Source organism: Ambystoma mexicanum, chromosome 2p (genome assembly GCF_040938575.1).
Source record: "Ambystoma mexicanum isolate Mex_15411 chromosome 2p, UKY_AmexF1_1, whole genome shotgun sequence".
Lineage (NCBI taxonomy): Eukaryota > Metazoa > Chordata > Amphibia > Caudata > Ambystomatidae > Ambystoma > Ambystoma mexicanum.
Genome location: NC_090923.1, coordinates 1,383,349,053 through 1,383,369,379, shown reverse-complemented (window position 1 = coordinate 1,383,369,379; position 20,327 = coordinate 1,383,349,053). Strand labels below are relative to the sequence as shown.

Here is a 20,327-nt window from a genome sequence, read left to right as displayed (position 1 = left end):
CAGACCTTATGGGTTACTAACTTAGGGATTTAATCCATTAGTATAATTATACCAGGCTCCCCCACTTTCATTTGTTTGATTTATTGATAAAAATTGGGTATAAACCTGGAAGGTAGCAGTTCTACTTCTTTTTGTTTTTGTATCAAGGACACACCTTATCAGAAGGTAAAGATCCATCCCAACACTCTTCACACGACCATTGGAGAACACTCTCTTGACAAAGTTTGAGGATTACCAATCAGTATTTGCAGAAGCTGCTCCCATGTTGTTACCTCCTCACAGACCTGAGGACTGCGCCATTGACCTGGCTCCCAACGCTCTCGTACCTTTTTGCAGGAGGTTTGCGTTATCAAAAACTGAAAAGGAAGTACTACGGAAATACTTGGACGATAACCTTTGTAATCGTCTCATTAGAGCTTCAAAGTCCCCGGCAGGTGTTCCTTTGTTCTTTATCCCCAAACGGGATTCCAAAGATCTCAGGCCATGCATTGATTATAGGGGACTTAAAGTAACTCTCAAGGACAGATACCCCATGCCGCTGATACCAGACATCTTGGAATCCGTACAAGGAAAAATGGTTTTCTCAAAGTTGGATAACGCTTATCATTTACTCAGAGTACGTCCCGGAGAGGAATGGAAAACTGCGTTCAGAACACCATTTGGCCTATATGAATACTACGTGATGCCCTTCAGACTAGTGAATGCTCCCGCGATTTTCCAAAGGTTTATCGACCGTATCTTCTCAGATTTGTTATTTGTGTCTGTTGTCATTTATCTTGACGACATACTGGTTTTCTCTCAGACCATGCCAGAACATCTAATACATCTCAAAGAAGTACTGGAGCGACTCAAAGGCATAAACTATTAGTCAAAAGGGAAAAGTGTGTTTTTGGAGTTTCATCTGTACCCTACTTGGGATTTATTCTTTCATCTCAAGGAATTCAAATGGACCAAAAGAAGGTTGATGCCATCCTACAATGGCCAGCTCCTTCATCTGTTAAGGATATACAGCGATTCCTGGGCTTGGCAAATTTTTACAGGCGATTTATACCAGGGTTCTCGAACATCGTTCTACCATCACCAGTTTACTAAAGAAGTCAGCCACGCCTTTTTTCTGGGACACTCGGGCTGAAGAAAGTTTTCAAAGGTTTCTGTAGTGCTCCCATCCTACGTCAGCCAGATCAAAGGAAACCTTTTATCCTCGAGACCGATGCTTCAGCTGCAGCCATAGGAGCAGTTGTATTACAGGAACACGACAATACAGAACATCCAATAGCCTATTTGTCAAAGACTCTTACAACAGGTCAACGGAATTATTCTGTTATTGAAAGAACTATTGGCCATGAAAAAGGCTTGCAAAGTTTGGAGACATCTTCTACAAGGGAGTTGCCACCCCTTCACAATTCGAACTGATCACAAAAATGTACAGGTGTTACAGTCAATGGATTGCACAGACAAGCAAGATGGGCACATTTCTTTTCACAATACGATTTCCACATTACTTACATCCCCAGACGTCAGAATGCCTTGGCTGATGCTCTATCCAGAAAGACACTTGCCGCCCAGACAGCCTCTTCCTACCCTGAAAAACTGTTCCCAAGGAATCGAATAGTGGCTACCATCACCTCCTTTTTTCAACAGATTAGAGAAGCTGATTCCTCTCAACCAGAGCCCCATGGTATGACTGAACGTGATGGCCTGTTCTTCAAAGATATGGGTACCATCCAAGACCCTCCAGAAAGACATCTTGTCTTGGTGCCATGATCAAAAAACAGCAGGCCATAGAGGGCAAGCCAGCACCTTAGACTTGATAAGAAGAGCCTTCTATTGGCAGGGTTTGTCTGAGGATGTTAAACGGTATGTCAGGACCTGCCAAGTGTGTTGTCAGAGCAAAAACAGTACTATGAGGCCCCTAGGATTGTTACAAGACACCATTCCTGATCGCCTGTGGAGTCATATATCCACAGATTTCATTGTGGACTTACCACCCTCACAGGGACACACATGTATAATGGTGACCATCGATTCTCTCACCAAGATGGCCCATTTTTCTCCACTCCCAGGTCTCCAAACTGCTGACAGCATGGCATTGGTTTTCATAAAAGACATTTTTAGACTCCATGGTCTATCAGACAAAATCATATCTGACCGGGGGAGTCAATATGTCTCTAAATTCTGGAAATCGCTTTGTGCTGCTCTTAACATTCAGCGTGCTTTATCGTCTGGATTTCATCCCCACACGAATGGCCAGACGGAACGCTTGAATGCCACCTTGGAACAATACGCAGTTAGACAAACTTAGAACAAGACAACTGGGTGGAACTTTTGCCAACGGCAGAATTCGCCTATAACAATGCCAGCCATTCAGCAAGTGGGATGTCTCCTTTCTACTGTTCATATGGTTTTCATCCCCGAGCCATTATTCTTCTCTCGCCCTTTCAACCTACCCTTCCGGCGGTTGCTGAAACACGTCCAGGTTAAAAGATACTCAAGAAAAAGCAAAGTTAAACCTGAATGACAGTTCACAAGTCTATAAGAAACAGGCCGATCGACACCGGCAGGTGGTTCCCGATTGGAAAGTGGGCTCTAAAGTGCGGTTATACACTAAATACCTCCCAAGATGGTCTCGTCCGTCTAAACTCTCCCATCGGTTCATTGGACCTTATCCCATCACTGAGAAAATCAATCCAGTGGCATTCAGTGTGAAATGACCACATGCATTGAGACGGACGGTGTTTCATGCTTCACTTCTTAAGAGTGCCCATCAGTCTCACAAGGCTCGATCTACCTATTTTTTCTCACTCCCCTGATTCATATGAATACAAGGTTTCCCAGTTGTTGGATTCTAGTTATCGCAAAGGGCGCCTGGAATACCTGGTTCATTGTAAGGGTTTTTCTCATACGGAGGACTCTTGGGAACCTCGTTCACATATCCAATACTTCTAAGAAAGTTTTATCGATTACATCTTGGTAAACCGGGGGGGTCTGGGTCTTGGAAGGCGGCATACTATCATGCGACGCATTCCTACCTGGCGTCTGCGGCCCCGATTCAGATTACACACTTCCTAATTCCCGTCACGTCTTTCACGTCACATCCACTTAACGGTCTAGTCTTTTCCGTTCAAGCGAACATGGCGTTATTTAAGCCACACTATCTTCCTTCTGTGCGTTGCAACCCTTTCCGGTCAGCTGCGCTTTCTTTTGTTGCTGCAGTTTGCTATACGCTGTATTCTGGCTCCGCTGAGCTTTCCTCTCTCTACTCCTCCTAGTCGTCCTTTCGGGTTCCGTTTCCCGGGACCTTTCTCTCTCCATTTTTCCTCTTATTCTTTGGTTTATGAACCATCTTGTTTGCTTGCAGTTTTTCCGCTTATTTTGTTGTGGGAGTTATTGCATTTCCTACACGTCCTGTTTCCCGTTATTCCTTCCTCGCTTTCTATAACTGAGATTTGCTGATTTCCGCCGAGTTCAACTGCTACATCCTCCATCAGGATTCCCACCTGCCGTTGTGATTTCCCAGGGTTTTTGCCTACACTTGGCTTTTTTCCCCCCTTTCCGGTCTCTCCCGGGAGGGGGTCACGGTCAGGGCGTTTCTATCGTTCTCACTGTGGCTTCTTCTCGTGGGAGATATCCGCAACAAAGAAAAAAAGAAAAGGACTACAGAGCACATCGAACTCTCAGATCTATTGAGGAGGACTCTGATTCAACAGGTGAGGAGGTGGAGGAGGGAAGCGGGGATATTGACATCGAGATTGCTGACAGTTGTACGGGTGCAGAAGGAAGAGACTGGACACAGGTGGCATAGCGATTGCTACAGACTTTAGCCAAGAAAATAAAAAAATAAAAACTAACTTTGTCTACTTCTAGGAGGGGATTCCCTGCTTCAACTAAAATACTAGTGGTCTGTCAGGTTGTCCTTGTAAACTAAAGAGTCTACAGTCCTGTATCAAAATCTCCAAATCGGCCCCTTACACTACACTTACAAGTAAACTAGAAGGTTGCATCAATGTACTTGGTCCAGGAGAATGACTGCTCCTGGACTGGGTAGCACACTTCTCGTTTGCAAAATATTAACCGGGGGGGGGGGGGGGGGGGAGAAATGACACCCTATCCCGGATCACAATAATCTGTGGTTTGATCCTTTTCGCAGATTAAAAAACCATGAGAATGACTTCTGGTCTCTGCCTTTCACTGTTCCTCACACAAAACCACAGTGAATGACTCCCTTCCCATGGCCTTTTGATTATATTATTTTTCCTGTACATGTGGCACTTACCAGATAATGGCTCCCTCCCCCTGGGGGATCTTTGTTTCACAATTGTCCTTCTTTCTCAACAGTTCTTGTACAAACATGATCCCTGGGCCAGGTTTACCCCAGTGCAGCCCACTTGGCGTTCTGGCCTGCTGAGCACAGCAACGAGGGAGAAGGTCACTCTCGCTCTTGCCTTCTCAGATCGTGGGTCCTGGACCAGTATTTCTCTAATCAACTTCATGGACAAACCTAGTTCACTATCCTGGCAAGTACTTTCCCGAAGAAGATGATTTGTAGGGCTCTTTGTGTCTCTATTCTGCTCTGGCAGACCTGGTTTACTCTCTTGCCAGGTACTGTGGGTCCCAGACCAGTCTCTCAGGGTTCAATTCTTGCCTCTGCTCTGTGGGAACTGGTCTGCTCCCTTCTGAGTGTCGACACTCTTAGGCCCCCAACAACCATCCAAGCAACCCAGACAACTTTTGGGTCTCACCAGCGTCCTCCGGTCGGTCTCAGCATTCTCTTCTTCAGCTTTACTTTTCAGCATGCTGTGGTGACTCCGCAGCCCATAGGAGGATTTGCGACTCCATGGTACAGCTTCCTCACATGCCTGTACCACTGCATCGCAGCTTTCCAGTCGGTCCATCCACGGCGGACCGGGTAGGGTCGTCTCTACCTTCCCGCCAGTGCACCGAACAGATCACCCGCTCATGGCTCCTTCAAGGATGGCTTCCTCTGAAAAACATTTGTCCTTTGGTTTTTATTTCATAGTACGGTCCATTCCCTCACGAAAGACTAGAGCGTGGCTTTTGGTTCCATAGAGCCTGCTCTATGCTTCAGCGTCTCTTCTTCATCCCAGTATTTTGACAGTTAGTGATCTTTAATCTTCCTATGCCCTTCTTCGCCTCAGAGGATTTTATGTCACTGGCCCATGGGGTGATTGGGTATGATACTTGTGTACCACATATGTAGGTTTAGGACGGGCGATTGGGGTGGGTTAGGGGTGTATCATACAACGTTCTCCCTATATGTCTACCTGTCCTCAGAGAGGGTGGGGGGATGGGAGTCTCCCCATGAAATACTCCTGCTGTGGTAGCGGGCTCACCTCCCTGGCCTCATGGGAAGGTGCTTCCCCTTGGGTAAAAGGGGCAACATCCAGGGATTAGTCACAGTATACAAATAGTCTGGAGATCACGAACAGAGGTTTGTTGCTCAGAATTGATTTATATACACACCTGGTTACTGAAGATTTGCCATGATATGATATTTTATTTGTAGCGTGCCAATACACAAGTGGTTCAAAGCATGGCAGAGGAGGGGGAACGGGGGGGGGGGTAAAGAACGACCTTACTGGGCCCAGTGACATTGAGATCGCACAAATGCAAGGGGAGAGGAAAGGGGAAAAGGGCCGAGTGGGGTGGAGGGGTCGGACAGGCAAGTCCAGGTCATAGGATCTAAACAAGAAGTGCGGCCAACAAGTGGCAGTGCAGAGCAGCATGTAATAGAGATAGAGTGCAGGTGGGAGCACGGGGGGAGGGAGGGGATGGAGGGAGTCTGGGTAACTGTAGGGTTACAGATACAGCCCAAGTGCAGAGTTGCCAGGAGGCAGTGCAGGTGTGGAGCTGGGCGGGCAGGGACTTGCACCCGTGGTTCAGGGGGTAGCCAGGAAACCAGGGCAGTATCCGACAGGACAGGAGGTCAGCAGGGAAGAGGAAGAGAGAAGGCAGAAGCAAATAAGAGACTCTTGAGCTGCTTCCGGAACCAGAGATGGTTCTGCTCAAGTTTCAGGGAGGCTGTTCCAGAGAGACGTGCCCGCAGAAGAGAGATATGCCCCCAGCTTGTTGCGTAGAAAAGCACCTGAACCTCAGGGAGTTGGAGGAGCGATGGGCTTGAGTAGAAAGATATTTCAGAAGAGAAATCTGGCGATATTTTGGTCACAGGCCGCAGAAGGCCTTGTGGACAATGCAGAGAGTCTTGAATTTGATCCTTGCAGCCACAGGGAGCCAATGGAGGGATGTTAGTGCTTGAGAGATATGATCCCTGGGCTTGAGGCCAAGGACAAGTCTCGTAGTACTATTCTGGATGAGTTACAGAGGGCGAAGAGTAGAGGCAGGCAGATTTAATAAGAGGCTGTTACAGTAGTCAAGCCTAGAGAGAACCAGGACTCTAGAAACAGTGAGCTTCTGGGGGGAAGCAGAGGAGAGGGAGAATACCTCGAGGAGGGGGAAGTTGGAAGTTTGACTTCTTAGAGAAATCAGAGATGTGAGGAGAAGGAGAGTGTGGGGTCGAAGAGAACCCAGAGGTTCTTAGCCTCGCAGGAGGTGAGCCGGCCAGAGAGTGAGGGGAAAGATGGGTGCAGAGGGCAGCAATGCAGGGTGGCCGAGAAGTGCCAGGTATTGGTTGAACAGCCAGGGAGAGGTTAGACCCCTGGGGAACACGAGACAGATAGATATATAGATAGAAGAGGAAGGACCCAAATAGGACCAGGGAGGGTCGGTCAAAGAAGAAAGAAGTTAGCCCGGCCAGAGCCTGATCAGTGATACCCAGATTATCACGGAGCCGGATGAGCAGCTTCTCATTGCTCTGAAACCAGAATGGTGGTCACGGAGACAGCCAGCAGATTCAGTGTGAAGCTTAAGCTGAGTGATGGCCAGCGTTTCCAGGAGTTTTCACAGGAAAGGAGTGATAGAGATCGGGCGATAAATAGCCGGAAGGGAGGGGTCGGCCGAGGGCTTCTTGAGAACAGGGTGTCCAAGAGTGCTTCGGGGTAAGGGGGGCGTACCGGAGGCACATGAGCGGTTGCAGAAGTCTGTCAGGGCTGAGGCGAGGGTGTCAATGGGATCCTTGATGGTTTTTGAAGATCAGGGAAGAACCGGTTTAGATGGAAGTCGAGGTTCAGCACAGAATATTTGTTCATGGTGGATTTTTCAGTTTCTTTCTATAGTAACTTTTTAATATATCTTAAATGGTCAAAGTTTGGTAGAGACATAAGCAAAATCTACTCCTTTGTTGTCTGCATTATAAATACAATTTTCCAGCAGAGGTAGCTAAGAAAATTGATAGTAACTAATGACCGACTGGAATGACTGACTGGACAAAGAAAATTGATTTAAGTGAACGAAACTTGAAAAGCTAGTCGTTACTTTGTTTTAGTGGCAGCTGGAATTCTGCTGATAAAGCCTCCGTTAAGACAGTGTGCCGATTGGCAGCTGGCACTGTGACATCATGAATGTACTGTAACTTGTAGTGGTGTGATTATCTTATTGTTTTACATTAATATGTTACAGTTCACCTGTTGTGACTGAATAGTTTGTTGACTTTGAATGATACGATTGGAGGAGCGAGAGAATTGGTTAATGGTGCGAGACTCGTCTGTTGTGTACGGTTTATGTTTTTAGTTATCCATCAATTGAGACGCAAGGCTTATGCATGACCTGCTTGCAATTGATGTAATTATAATGGCGGTTGAGGGAACACTATTTTTTCTATTAATTTATGATATACGGAAGGCTGAACGATCGGTATAAAGAACCATATGTAGTAGTATAAATGGCTCCTCCTTCACCAATACATTTTTATTGTATTCAATGTGGTACAGTGCAGAATTAACTTTTCACATATAACATACAATCTAAGACATAAAATATACATACTTCAATTCTGATACAAATCATTTAAGACGGGCCATACCAAAGTAACTTAGAAATAAAACAAATAGAAAAAGAAATACAAGGGAACCACAGAAATCACTAGCACAGACATCTACTTGAAAAAGGAAGAAACAAAAACAAAAAACACCACAAAATAAAAACTAAAACATTAAGTTATGGTTTCCATTCTTAGGCCCAATTCCAGTTCAAATACTTGCCATAACTTCGCTACAGCGATCGACATTGACAAGCTGCGACCAGAAACACAATTCAACAAAAACAATACATTCTATATATCAGACAACCCATCTGCATATTTCGTATAGTACCCAGCAAAGTACTTGATGCACGTACAGGTAATTTATTCAATAACAAACAAACCGTCTCAGGCTTGGGCTACGAAACTGATAACACACTTATGGTCTTAAAAGATCACCCAGTCCACACCTCCAATCTGGGTGCCATGCAATTTTGTTTTAATAAATCATCAGCAAGTGCCTTAAAATGGGTCGTGACAAGCCATATTCACAATTTCGTCTTTTAATAGTAATAATAAAGTATTATACTCTGAACACTTTTTTTTAATGAACAATTTCCACTTTTAATTTTAACCAAAGTGGTCAAAGATGTCAAACCAAGTTGTAGTCTCACTGCTTTGGAGTAGCATTGGAGACCTCAAATATCCCCTGTCAAAAAGACAGTCAGCAATGTTTGCCGCGCCATCACAATCTTCATTAAGAACGTTTCAATGCTCAATGCTATCCTGGAAACCAGTTTTTGTCTCTAAAGTGAAATTAGTAGTACTGCAGTATCCAGTCTCGATAGTAATACAAAGCACAGTTGCCACAGCTTTAGAACAATGCTTTTTTAAAAGCTCAAATTCAGCTTTCAGTGGGCCAGTTTCATATCCCAGGTAGCGACCTTACTCCTTTGTCCACCTTTTATAGCCATATTATTTTTACTTGCCAAACCACATTAAGCTTTGACACTTTCCTCTCCAATCCTTTTGCCTCAACGTAGTCCATTAGGGCTTGGGCACTTCTGCAGATCCCGATCCAGGTAATATCAAAAATAGCAAGATCTGCATATGTGAGACAGGAGATCTTAAAATGACCCAATCGTGGAGGAAAATTACCTGCGTCTGCAAAAGAGTCAACCAACATCTGCCATAAATAAATTAAAAATAACAGGTGCGAGCACACAGCCTTGTTTAACGCCCCCGTCAATGGTAACCGTGGCTGAGAGTTCATCAAAGCCAGTCAATCTAACTTGCGCCACGTTCTCATCATGTAGCAATTGACAAGCATGAAGAGAGCTCCCTGGCATTCGGAACCTCTCAATTTTGCCCATAATTTAGTACAGTCACTTCAAATGCTGAGGCAAAGTCAATCAATAGAACAGAGGAGAAGCAGACCCAACTTGCTTGTTGCATCAAAGTATGCACTATGCAAATATTATGGACTGCGGACAACCCCCTTGGATATCCAGTCTAATAACGACTCAGAGCCTGGTTGTCCGCAATCCAATCATTTACACTATCCAATAAACATGTAGCAAAGATTTTACTAGAACCGTCCAACAGTGAGAGTAGTCTAATTCAAGGGATCCCCTCTAATCCCCTTCTTAAACACCAGAATAAGGTGCAACGGTTTCCATGAACTGGGTACACTACTACTCTTCACCACCTGGTTAATATAGGGCAAGGAAAATATCAGCCCATAAATTAGGGTTTGCTTGCATAACCATGTTTGAAATCCCATCTGGGACTGGGGCGCGAGACGTCTTAACTCCCTTTATTATCCGTGCTATACAATCTTTATTAAAATTAAAGATTCAGTGTGCCTGTATGCATCGATTTCGTGGGGACTGAAGCCTTGAACTTATGCCAAAAGGTCTCCCAAGTATTACTGTCTATACAACATGCCAAGGCATTAGTGTTACGTTTTCACCTAATACTAAAAATACCCCACATCTTCTTACTATTGCCCTTCCTAATAACTGAATATAGTTCTTGCCAAGATTTATTTGCCACCGACTAATGGCATCGTTTCAGCCAATTACTATAGCAGATTTTAAATGCTTTATCTCCATATGTTTTGCCAAAGGGTCGATCACCAGGGTATTACCTTTCCTTACTTCTTGTTGTAAGGGCATATTTAAATCATTTTATCAAGGGAAGTGTGTGCTTCTTCACCAGCATTAAAAAGACCTACGATTAGGAATTTAGACGTTGTATAGCATATCCAGTCCACAATCACATATATGATATTTTATTTATATCACTCTCATACACAAGTGTTTTAGAGCGCGACCAAGCAAAGGGAGGGGAACAGAGGAGAACAAAAACAACAATCTTACTAAGCCCAGTGAAATTAAGAATGTGCATGGAAAAGGGAAAAATGGGGGAAGTGCGTGGAAGGGGGAGAAGTGGAAAATGCGGAACAGAGGAGAGAACAGAATAAATAATAAGTGAAATAAATAAAGAAATGCAGTGAAAAATGGTTGTGCAGCCGACAAGTGCATAATTAGTCAGAAGGATGGGGGACTGTATGGGTACAGATCCCAGTGCCAGGGGTGGCCCAGAGGCTGGGTGAGTAGGTACCTGGGCCCGAGGTTGTCCAGGTGCACAGTGCCGAGAGAGAGAAGCCGATCAGCCGGGAAGAAGAGTGGCAAAGGCAGAAGCGAAGAGGAAAGTCTTGAGAACCATCTCCGGTTCCGGAAGCACCGGCAGTCAGGAGGCTGTTCCAAAGGGAGGCCCCAGCTGAAGACAGATCTTCCCCCAGTTCGTTTCTTTGAAAAGCGACCAACCCCGAGGGAGGTAGAAATAGAGGAGCAAGGGCTCGAGAGGGGAGGTATTTACGGAGGAATAGTTGAAGTTATGTTGGACCAAGGCCCCAGAAAGCCCTGTGGACAATGCAGATGGTTTTAAATGCAATCCTTGCATCCACTGGGAGCCAATGAAGGGATTTCAGAGCTGTAGAGATACGATCCCAGGGCTCGAGGCAAAGTGTTGCAGTCCTGTTCTGGATTATTTGTAAAGGGCAGAGAGTGGAGGCAGGTAGATTTAGAAAGAGGCTGTTACAGTAGTTCAACCTAGAGAACTAGAGCCTAGGAGACAGTGAGCTTCTGGGGGGAAGGAGAGGAAATGCAGAGTGCCTCCAAGGAGGTGCAGTAAGAAGTTTGACTTTTTAGAGACGTCAGATGTGTGGGGAGAAGGAAAGTGTGGAGTCAAAGATGACCCTGAGATTCTTAGCCTCGCAGGTAGGGCTAGGAGGAGGGCCAAGGGAGGTCAACCAGAGAGTGAGGTGAAAAGGATGGTGGTGGTGTACCAATGAGGAGGATCTGAAGCCTTGTTGGCATTTAGACAAAGATCGTTGGCGGCACCCCAATTTTGAAGGGCGATTATGCAGTCAGATGAGAGGAGGAGGAGAGGAGGAGGAGAGGAGGAGGAGGAGAGGAGGAGGAGGAGGAGAGGAGGAGCCCAAGGGTAGCCTGAAAATGAGTTGGGTGTCATCAGCATAGCACTGGAAGTTTGAGCAGAAAATGGAAATGCAGTAGGTGAGAGTTGCCAGGTATCGATTGAAAAACCAGTGCGAGAGGTTAGACCCCTGGGGAATACCACAGGCAGAGAGGGTGAATATATATATATATATATATATATATATATATATATACATACACACACAATTTTACACATAACTTGTACCAATAGCCTTCAGGTTTCCATCTGTCGACCCAACTCGATTTAAACTGTTTACCTACACACTACCTACTTTTTCCCTACTTCTCGGACTCAAAAGTACTGTTAGGATGGCATAATTGCTACAATCCGAGAATTGCGAGGCCATTGACTGTACCACAGCCCACAATAAGTCACTCCCATATAGATAAAATAGATAGAGGACTTGCCCCAGTTTCGCCACGTGATGGCTGGCAGCATGTCTCCATTAGTAGTAGAAGGATTCAACATGTTCAGCCCAAGGTCATGAAAACTCCACCCAGGAACCGGCCATCCCGGTTCATTTTGCAATTCTACCACCAGATGCATTGAAAGGAATTGCACCCCCCCTTTGACATAATACAGTTAATGCATCCAGATAACCGCAGATTACGAGATTAGCGTCAGGATTACTTGCTAGTATAGGGACAAGAGCCTCAGATGGTCAATTGGGATGCCTCAGTGCTACCACCACTGCATGGATCATAGATATTCACTAGCAGGCTTTTTACCAAGCTCCACCTCAGCGATTAAAACATTAGAATTGTCAATATCTGTTTGCACTCCTTAAGACCTAGATCTATTACAGCATAGAGTAAGCAAGCCTCCAAAAGGGCAGCCCCTACGCCCCCCTCTTTTGGCCGGCCTTCTTAAACATGACTAACCATCAAATACTACTTCACCCATCAACCAGGTTTCCTGTAATAATATTACATCGGCCAGACAAACAGGCTATTAGACCAATTATCAGCAAACAGGTGAGAGAGACCTTGCATGTCCAAGATTTTATAGAAACTTCTGCACTGGCAGAGGTAGGAAAGACAAAAGCCATTCCCAATGTTTAATAGCCAAGTCCCCACCAGGGCTCTCCCCAGGATTCTTCAGTATTATTTTGTGTAATTGATGCTGTACTTCTGGGCAGGTTAAACGTTGCTCCTTACCCACCGTCCCCGAGGCACCAAGCTTTTGCTTTAAATCAGCTGTTTGATCAATGTCAAATCCCCATTTCAAAACTGAAGAGGCAGGGCGTCGAACCAAGCTAACAATTTCAGAAACTAAACAGTAGACTCCAACTGCTGCAGTATAACCACCCAACTGTTAAAATGTTGTTTATCAAAGTCATTACCCTAACACTCAGGTAGGTACTTAAATAACTGCAGCACACGCCCCCGGTTTATAGGCGGATTATTGGTATCAAATATAGTCACTGTGATTGAAGTGGGTAATTTTGAATGAAGTGGGGGATAATCTGATTAGTGCCTGGGGGAGGCAAGACACTTTCTTTAGTAGCTACTTTCACATTTGCGTTGTCCAAGCGAACAAAATCAGCTACATCTAATGAGTGTCTGTCAAGAGTGCTCCACAGCAGATGCAGCGGTATTGTCCAATTAGACCTAATGGGAATCTGACCGCATCTTTTTGCCCCAATTCGGTAGGTCAAATGGTAGACTGCAATTAAAAAAAAAATAGTTGTGGTGTAAGGGAATAAGTTGAGGCGAGGTGGGGGGCTGAGGGGGGAGGGGGGAGGAATCCCTCCACAGGTCCAAAAATAAATATATAAAAACTTAAGTCAAATCGGCAGTAGGTCAAGTTTTTTTTATGTCAAACAGCCCATATCTGATGCAGCGGGTACTGTTTTGGGATCTTTAGATTTCAAAGCAGAAATACCAGGCCTGGCTCTATCAGCATTGCTTTTCTGCTCACAGCTGAGTAACCAATTAGTCAAATTGCCACTTTCATTATTAGCTCTTGTAAGTTTACGGGCAGTTTTGTGTTCACACCTTCTTTGGCAATTGGACCTCGAAGTTCGTCGTCCTCACAATTCGCAGTATTTGCTTTCTCCATTTTTTGCGGAGATTTTCTAGAATGCACAGAATTCCATGCAGACTCCTCTTCTAATCCAGGTTTGCCTGGCTCGCTTGGTAACTCTACCATAATCGATACCAAGTGATTTCCCCTGGTTAGTTCCAAATCATGCAGTGGAATAATGCCCACACCCTCAGCCTCCAATCAAATATTTCAGGCATATTTTCCACTTCGATACTGTAGCAGGCTTTAAGGATGTATACAACTGGTCAAGTAGATTTGTGTGTCTTTGTGACTCATTCAATATATAATTGCATAGCTCCAATCAAAATGTTTAGGGCAAAACTGGTTGCCTCTTTATGCACAGAAGTTTCTGCGCTTCTTTCCAGATTAATTGAACCCCTCCACCACTTCTTTTCGACCTGCGCCCCCAGACACCACAATGGGCATTTCATCAGTAAAGCCTGTTAATCTCGGGGAGCCGGAAATTCTTTGGGTGTGGAGAGGGGCATCATCATGGATAACATCCATCTCGACACGCGTGGCACAATCCTCCTTCACACCAATTTTCTTGACAACTGTTGAACCTCCGATTGTAACGAGAAGCACAGGTTAAGGAGGGAGCCATTGTCTATTTCCACAGACGTGCATGCAGAAGCCCCTTGTACTCCTGCATCCGGTGGGTCCGGCTTAACCGTCAGCTTCCTATGACTGTTTAGTGACGCAGGAAAGTAGTGTTTTCACCAAGCTGCAGTATATGGGGCTAAGTCTGCACCTGGCTAGATGGGAACTCAAAGTTTACTTCAACCCACCCCACCCACCTCCAGGCACGGTAATGTGTTGGTTAGGCATTTTTTTGTTTATTTGCATGCAGATTGTAATTCCTTCTGCACCCTTTATTGGGCATTTAAAGAGAGTGCCGCTCTTGTACTAGCCCAGTAATGTGAAAGGACAGACCCCCCCACACGACACTCACAAACTGCCAACTGCCGAGCACTTGAAAAAGCTCTTCGAAAAGCAAGCGCGAAAAAGCATGTCTAACTCTGCTTTTAAACCTTTCCTGTCACAGTTGGGGCGGGATCAACAAGGCTACCAATCATCTGATCTGGAATCACTCCAGTAGGCTTCACAACCCACACTGCACGTCCGCTGCCAACTGCTGAGCAATTTAAAAAAGCACTTCGAAAAGAACCAATACATTAGGATTGCATGGCTAAAAACAGATTCCAAACCACCACCACATATTACCACACCCTTCCACAAGATGTAATCAACACTAGTAGAGTGGGGGGGAAGGAGGGAGAGAAAGTAGTAGATGACATGAATGCTACCTGACAAAACTAGCAAACATACAAGAGGACGTCCGAGCACATCTTGTGTCCATCACACATTCATGATTCTTTGACTGTCAAAACACTTCTCCTGAAAGAACTAAATGGTATTGACTGGAAAAATCCTTGTCCCGGTAAAAAATCACGTGTTCCTTTCCTTTCATCAAGAACATTTTTCCAACATTACACAACATACATCCCATTGTGTCGAAATGTATCTTATTACTTCAGTATTCGTGTTTCTATTATGTTTAGCCTTGATACTCGACACCCATCTTGGTATCCCGGGCTTGGTCACAATGCCCCTTTATTTATCGGTCAACGTCTCGACACCGTAATTCAACTACAGTATAAAAGACTAATACAGTATAAAAGACTTAACATAACGTCAACTCTTTATTGGCACGCGTTTAGTAAAATGACTTTAAATTTGTAATCAAAACGGAAACACACAAAACCAAGAATATATGTGCAACACCCAATACGTGCTACAAGCAATGTCCAGTTGCCATGCCAACTTAATTCCCTCATCTGAATATCATGCTCATCTAACCTTTTCTGAATCATTATGTTGGCTGATAGTGTGGTCAAGTATGTATTTTTACAAAAATAGACATAGTAAATAAAATTTGAACAGATCACTTGAGTGAAAAACAGCTCCCAATTACATGGAGAATGAGATATTGACCTATAAACGAAATAACAAATAAATGTAATTGAAGCTGAATACCAGACAAAAGCTCTGAAGCATAGTGTTAAAATGGTATGGCATTAGGGTGGGAGGGAATTAAGCACTTCCCGCCTTCTAATGACGGAGAAGAAGAATGTAAAATCACTTATAAATATGCTTGAAACCCGCCCCACTTTTTATATGAAATCCAACTATAGTCGGGCCTGTACACGTGGACTGTATCGATTAACACCACGCTCAGAAAAAAACCATGGTTCAACTTCACAAAGGCACCAGGAACAAAAAAACAAAAAAAGTGGGGGGAGGGGGGGGGGTGTACGTCTTATTATTAGTGACATAATAATGGTCTGAAAAATGTCTGCACAGTTCATGCTTTGCGGCATGGAGTGAGTCTGTAAAGGAGGTGCAGATACTCAAACCCATGCGAAAACACTGCATGGATATTCGGACTCCCAATGGATTGAATGATATGGATAGGTTGCACCTGGTATTTGCAGGTTGACTAAAACCAGGCACAATCATCAAATTCAACGGCAGAACAAGCAGTCAACGAGTACCGGCCAGAAGCACCAAAGTGGCAATATGGTTTTATCTGGCTGTTAGACACTGCTGTGGATTTTATCGAGATGAGAGTTCAAGATGTATTGAATGCCAGCTATGCAAAAGTGTTATACCTGCTGGCTTAAAGGGCTAGGAGATAGAGCTACAGATGCGAGTTCTGTCAAGGTTAATTTAGTTTAATCAGCACCAGGCATGCCATGGAGCCAGATTCAAGACGTTTAGTTAGATAAACCTGCAGGGAGTGAGTATGGCAAAGGGGATACAATGTTGACTATACGTGCATACTGAATGACACCTATACAATTAATCACTCATCTGGCTCGTGCAGAGATTAATGAGAATCAACATAACTGCGTTCATCAGACCCTTTACCACAGTCAACCAGAAAGATGAAAACGCTCAATTTATCGCCACATGAAATCAGTTAGAACATGAAATAGTCTAAAGGCAGGGACTCCCATTCTCACTGTCCACAAGCTGGAGAATTTAGAGCAGCAGTCTCGCTCATTGGATGGGGGATTGGAGTATTCACTGGGTAGGACCCTCACAGCAACCCCTCGCCTAAACTCAACCCTGTGCGCGTGTGCCATTAATCTTCATGTAAATTCAACTCGCTGACATACACGAGAACCTATCTAATTGACGCCATCTGAACTTTTTTATAAATCGATTAAATAGTTCATAGACTAATGACCGTAGCCCTCTGCTAGATTAGATGGGTTATACACCCCCTAATAGTACGACCTTGTACCAAACAGGCCATTGTTATGCAAGGTCCATCTACATTCATGCGAAACGTTGTAAAGTAGATTTACGAAGCTGTAGGGATTAACAGAAAGCAAAATCTCAGTGTATCCGTGCTCAGTAATGTGGATAAGCAAGATAACCTGGTCTATCCCAGAGATGTCGGGAATGGGCCCAAATACTCGGACAGAAGGCCAAAAACAGGATTCAGATTCACGTTCTGAGGACACACTCAGTCTTCAGCAACATTAAGTTTGTCATGTCATGTCTAACATTGTTTTCAAACCTTAAATTGGTTAAAAAAAATGTTTTTTAAAAAACACACACACACACACACACACACACACACACACACAACCTTACTTCACTTAGATGATAGGTTGCTGGGGTGCCTTCCCTTCCAATGAGTTTGCCCTCCCCATAAAACAGAAGGGGTATGCCCGTCTATTTCCGTCACTGAGCGTGCATGTACCGCCTTACCACCAAGTGGCCTCATGTCATCAGCACTCTCAATTCCACCCCTTCGTGGCGGGCATGGTGGACGTAGAAATTCCGACAAGCAAACATTTCATACTGTGTACTACATAGACAAAGACGTATTTATTTACCCCAAAAAACTATTACCCCCCCCCCCTTTCCTCACAAACCCTGCTATTGCTTAAAGGGCCGCCGATACTCATGGGGTAGCAGGACATGTACGTACAATTGAACCCCCGGCTGACACTGCCGCGGAGAGGTCTTTCCCCGGCAGGACGCTGACGCGAAGCCGGGGATCCCCGGCACAAGCAATGCTAGCGCAGGCCGCGTGTCTCAGGCGACGCAGGACAGGGAAGGAGAGCGTGCGGGTGCACGTAAAATGGAAAACAAACACATGCTTATGTACGTTTCGGATGCAGGAGTCAAAACGAGGCTATATCTTGCCCCCACCCTCCCTAAAGGAAGGGTGCAAAAGAGCTCAGATAGCAAATGTATTTTCTTTACATTCGCGAAGCCCATTTGAGTAAAAGCGGGGTCTCTATATCGCACCAGAAAAGGCGACAAAACAGCCACGCTCTCTCCCAAACACGGTGTACAAACCGAAAAACATGTTCTTAGAGTTAAAGCCGGCCCACACTCAACTCGCTCCACCGCTTCGAAAAACGTACGTCAATTTAAATCTGAGATGGATTTTATTAGCAGAAGAATCGCCAAGTTTCAACCGACCCCCCATCTTCAAATAGCAGTGTTCAGTTATTACAAACAAAACGGAGGCAAGTTATTGGTAAAAGAAAAAAAATCGGGCGCACAGCTTGCATAAATGACCCACAAGTTAGCTCCAGATAATACATCTGACCAGTCTAATAAATGATCTTTGAAGAGGATGAGACCCAACTAAATGCAGTCCCTCAACCCCTAATGGAGGAAAAGTCGTTAAGGGACAGGTTGGCTTTGATACTTACTCGATAGGGTGCTCAGGGTCGTAGTAGTCGTCCCCCATGTTCAGAGGCTGCGAAGAGGAGGAGAAGCTGCTGCTTCCTGGAGTTCAGACACATCCAGCATGGAAGAGGAAGGCGTGAAAGCAGAGGCGCTACACACAGCACAGGAGACAGAGCCACTATTAACATATGTATGAAAGGAAGAGGGCCACTATTTACAGCTGCACACTTAGGGGGACACAATTAGCTGCTACACACACAGGCGGCAGTCACCAAAAGCGGCACACGAGGGAAAGGGTCACAACAACTACAGGGTGGGCTACGATTAAGAAATACAGAAGATAGGACAACTGTTTTTAAGTGCCCACGTGCGGGTGGACCTACTCGGCATACTATTACCGTAGAAGTTACAGGCACACTGGGTCAATAACAGTACCAGCACACATGCATGGTCAGTACTTAACGGGAATATGGATAATAATTAAGAGAGGGTAGGTACACCGACTGGAAGGGGGGCAAACGTAAACAGTGTGCCATTAACATAAGCTATATACTTGGATGTGGGCAGCACTGCACTTATGAAAGGTAAAGAAGCAGTCATCACAAAAGTGACACACATACACGATGGCCATAGCCACAGATACAAGTACACCCAGCAAGGCAACACACGGATGGGCTCACGTAAACACACTGCACAAGCACACACCAAGATCAGTCAATTACATGCAGGCATGTGGTCAACAAAACACAAACGGTGGGAGGTAAGCTGCAACACACTGGGGAATCGTTTAACCAAAAGCAAAACATGGTTAAACGAAGTTCACATAAAACAAGTAAAGACACAAGAGAAAGGAGAAGTGCGAAAAGAAGACCCCTCTTCACCCACGACAGGATATCCTTGATAATGCAACGGTCACCCTTCCTCCTTTTCTGGATTCCACAGGGTCAAGTTGGGGGCAGAGAAAGGTCTTCACAGAAGAAAAAAAAGCAGAATGCATAAATTGCAGCGGTTCCACTGTGCTCCAGAGACGATCAACGGATCTTATGGAGTAGCCCCTTTCGTGCTGGCAGGGCTCCCCGTGCCTTTGCCTTTCTGCGATCACGGTTTCTTAAACATACTTTTGAACCAAAAGAAGACCCTCCGGTACGTAGACTGTTTTCAAGCCATTCCCCTGTTGCTGCGAACCGGTGAAAGGAAGAGGAAGACGGACTGCCCCGGCACTCGATCACCGTCTCCGTGTAGGCCGCGGCCTGTTTCCTTTTGCAAAAAAAAAACCCCTTTCGGCACCGTCAGATCCACGATCAAATAATCCCCCTTTCAGCGGCCCTGTTCCAGGTTAAAAATCCTCGTGTTTTGTAGAGCAGCAAGCCGTCCCCGTCACTAAACGCCCGGGTTGTTCCTAGAGGACTCTCTTTTTCCTGCAGCTTTAGTTTTTCCTCAGCAGAGAGGGGAACCTTCCTCTTCTTCTCCTCCTCCTCCTCCTCCTCCTCCCCCTACTGTAGTACACACAAACGGATATTGTAAAACTCGTCTACTTCCTGCGTGGAAACCAAGATAAACAGAGCAGCGGGGACACTGCAACCGACGGCGCCGTGCCCGGGAAAACCAAACAGCTTCGAGCCTGCAGAGCCTAGGAGAGATCCACGCAGTTACCGTGTACCGTTCAGCAACTCGTTTTAGTAACATGTTCAGTTATTTTTGGATTATCAAAGGTAGTCCAACTCCAGAGACGACAGGTACGTTAAAAAGTAGCAGCGGTATAACATTGATATTTCAGAATGTATAAAGTTAAACGTTAACTATACCGTAATGTATATTCAGTGAAGAAAAAAAACGTTGGGTTAAACGGACGTTATGGTCATGTTTATCTTAAAAGACATTTCAAATGAATTGAAAAAACTTTTTTTCATTCACGTTATGTTAACGTTCCTTTCCGGTGAAAAAAAGGAATCTGACATTTCGCCGCAGTTTGTCCGTATTTTTATGGGGGAAAAGCCCTCCACTGCCTCCCTTCTTCCACCACTTATTCCTAAGCACCAATTTTCTCTCCTGCTAACCCCTTAAAAATACAGTAAAATGTGCTGCTGTTAAATGCGGGACCAAAACTGCAGGGGAATAGGTGATAGTGGCTGAAGATACAAAGGGACCCATTTCGAAATGAAGT

General features: G+C 45.0%; 1 protein-coding gene across 3 annotated transcripts in view; it reads right to left on the bottom strand.

Moving 5' to 3' along the window:
* The window catches only part of SETD2 (SET domain containing 2, histone lysine methyltransferase), a 1,465,157-nt gene extending 1,445,532 nt beyond the window's left edge, over positions 1-19,625 (bottom strand). Inside the window, exons 1-2 of one of the 3 annotated variants that reach the window (XM_069645791.1) lie at positions 19,045-19,625; positions 18,187-18,314 (exon numbers count right to left, since the gene is read on the bottom strand). In XM_069645791.1, the coding sequence (XP_069501892.1) occupies positions 18,187-18,224 (38 nt within the window). In that variant the 5' untranslated portion in view covers positions 18,225-18,314; positions 19,045-19,625. Of the gene's footprint in view, positions 1-18,186 lie in introns of all 3 variants that reach the window. The other 2 variants (XM_069645792.1, XM_069645793.1) reach the window with 2 other exon arrangements.
* Between the last annotated feature and the right edge of the window lie 702 nt (positions 19,626-20,327).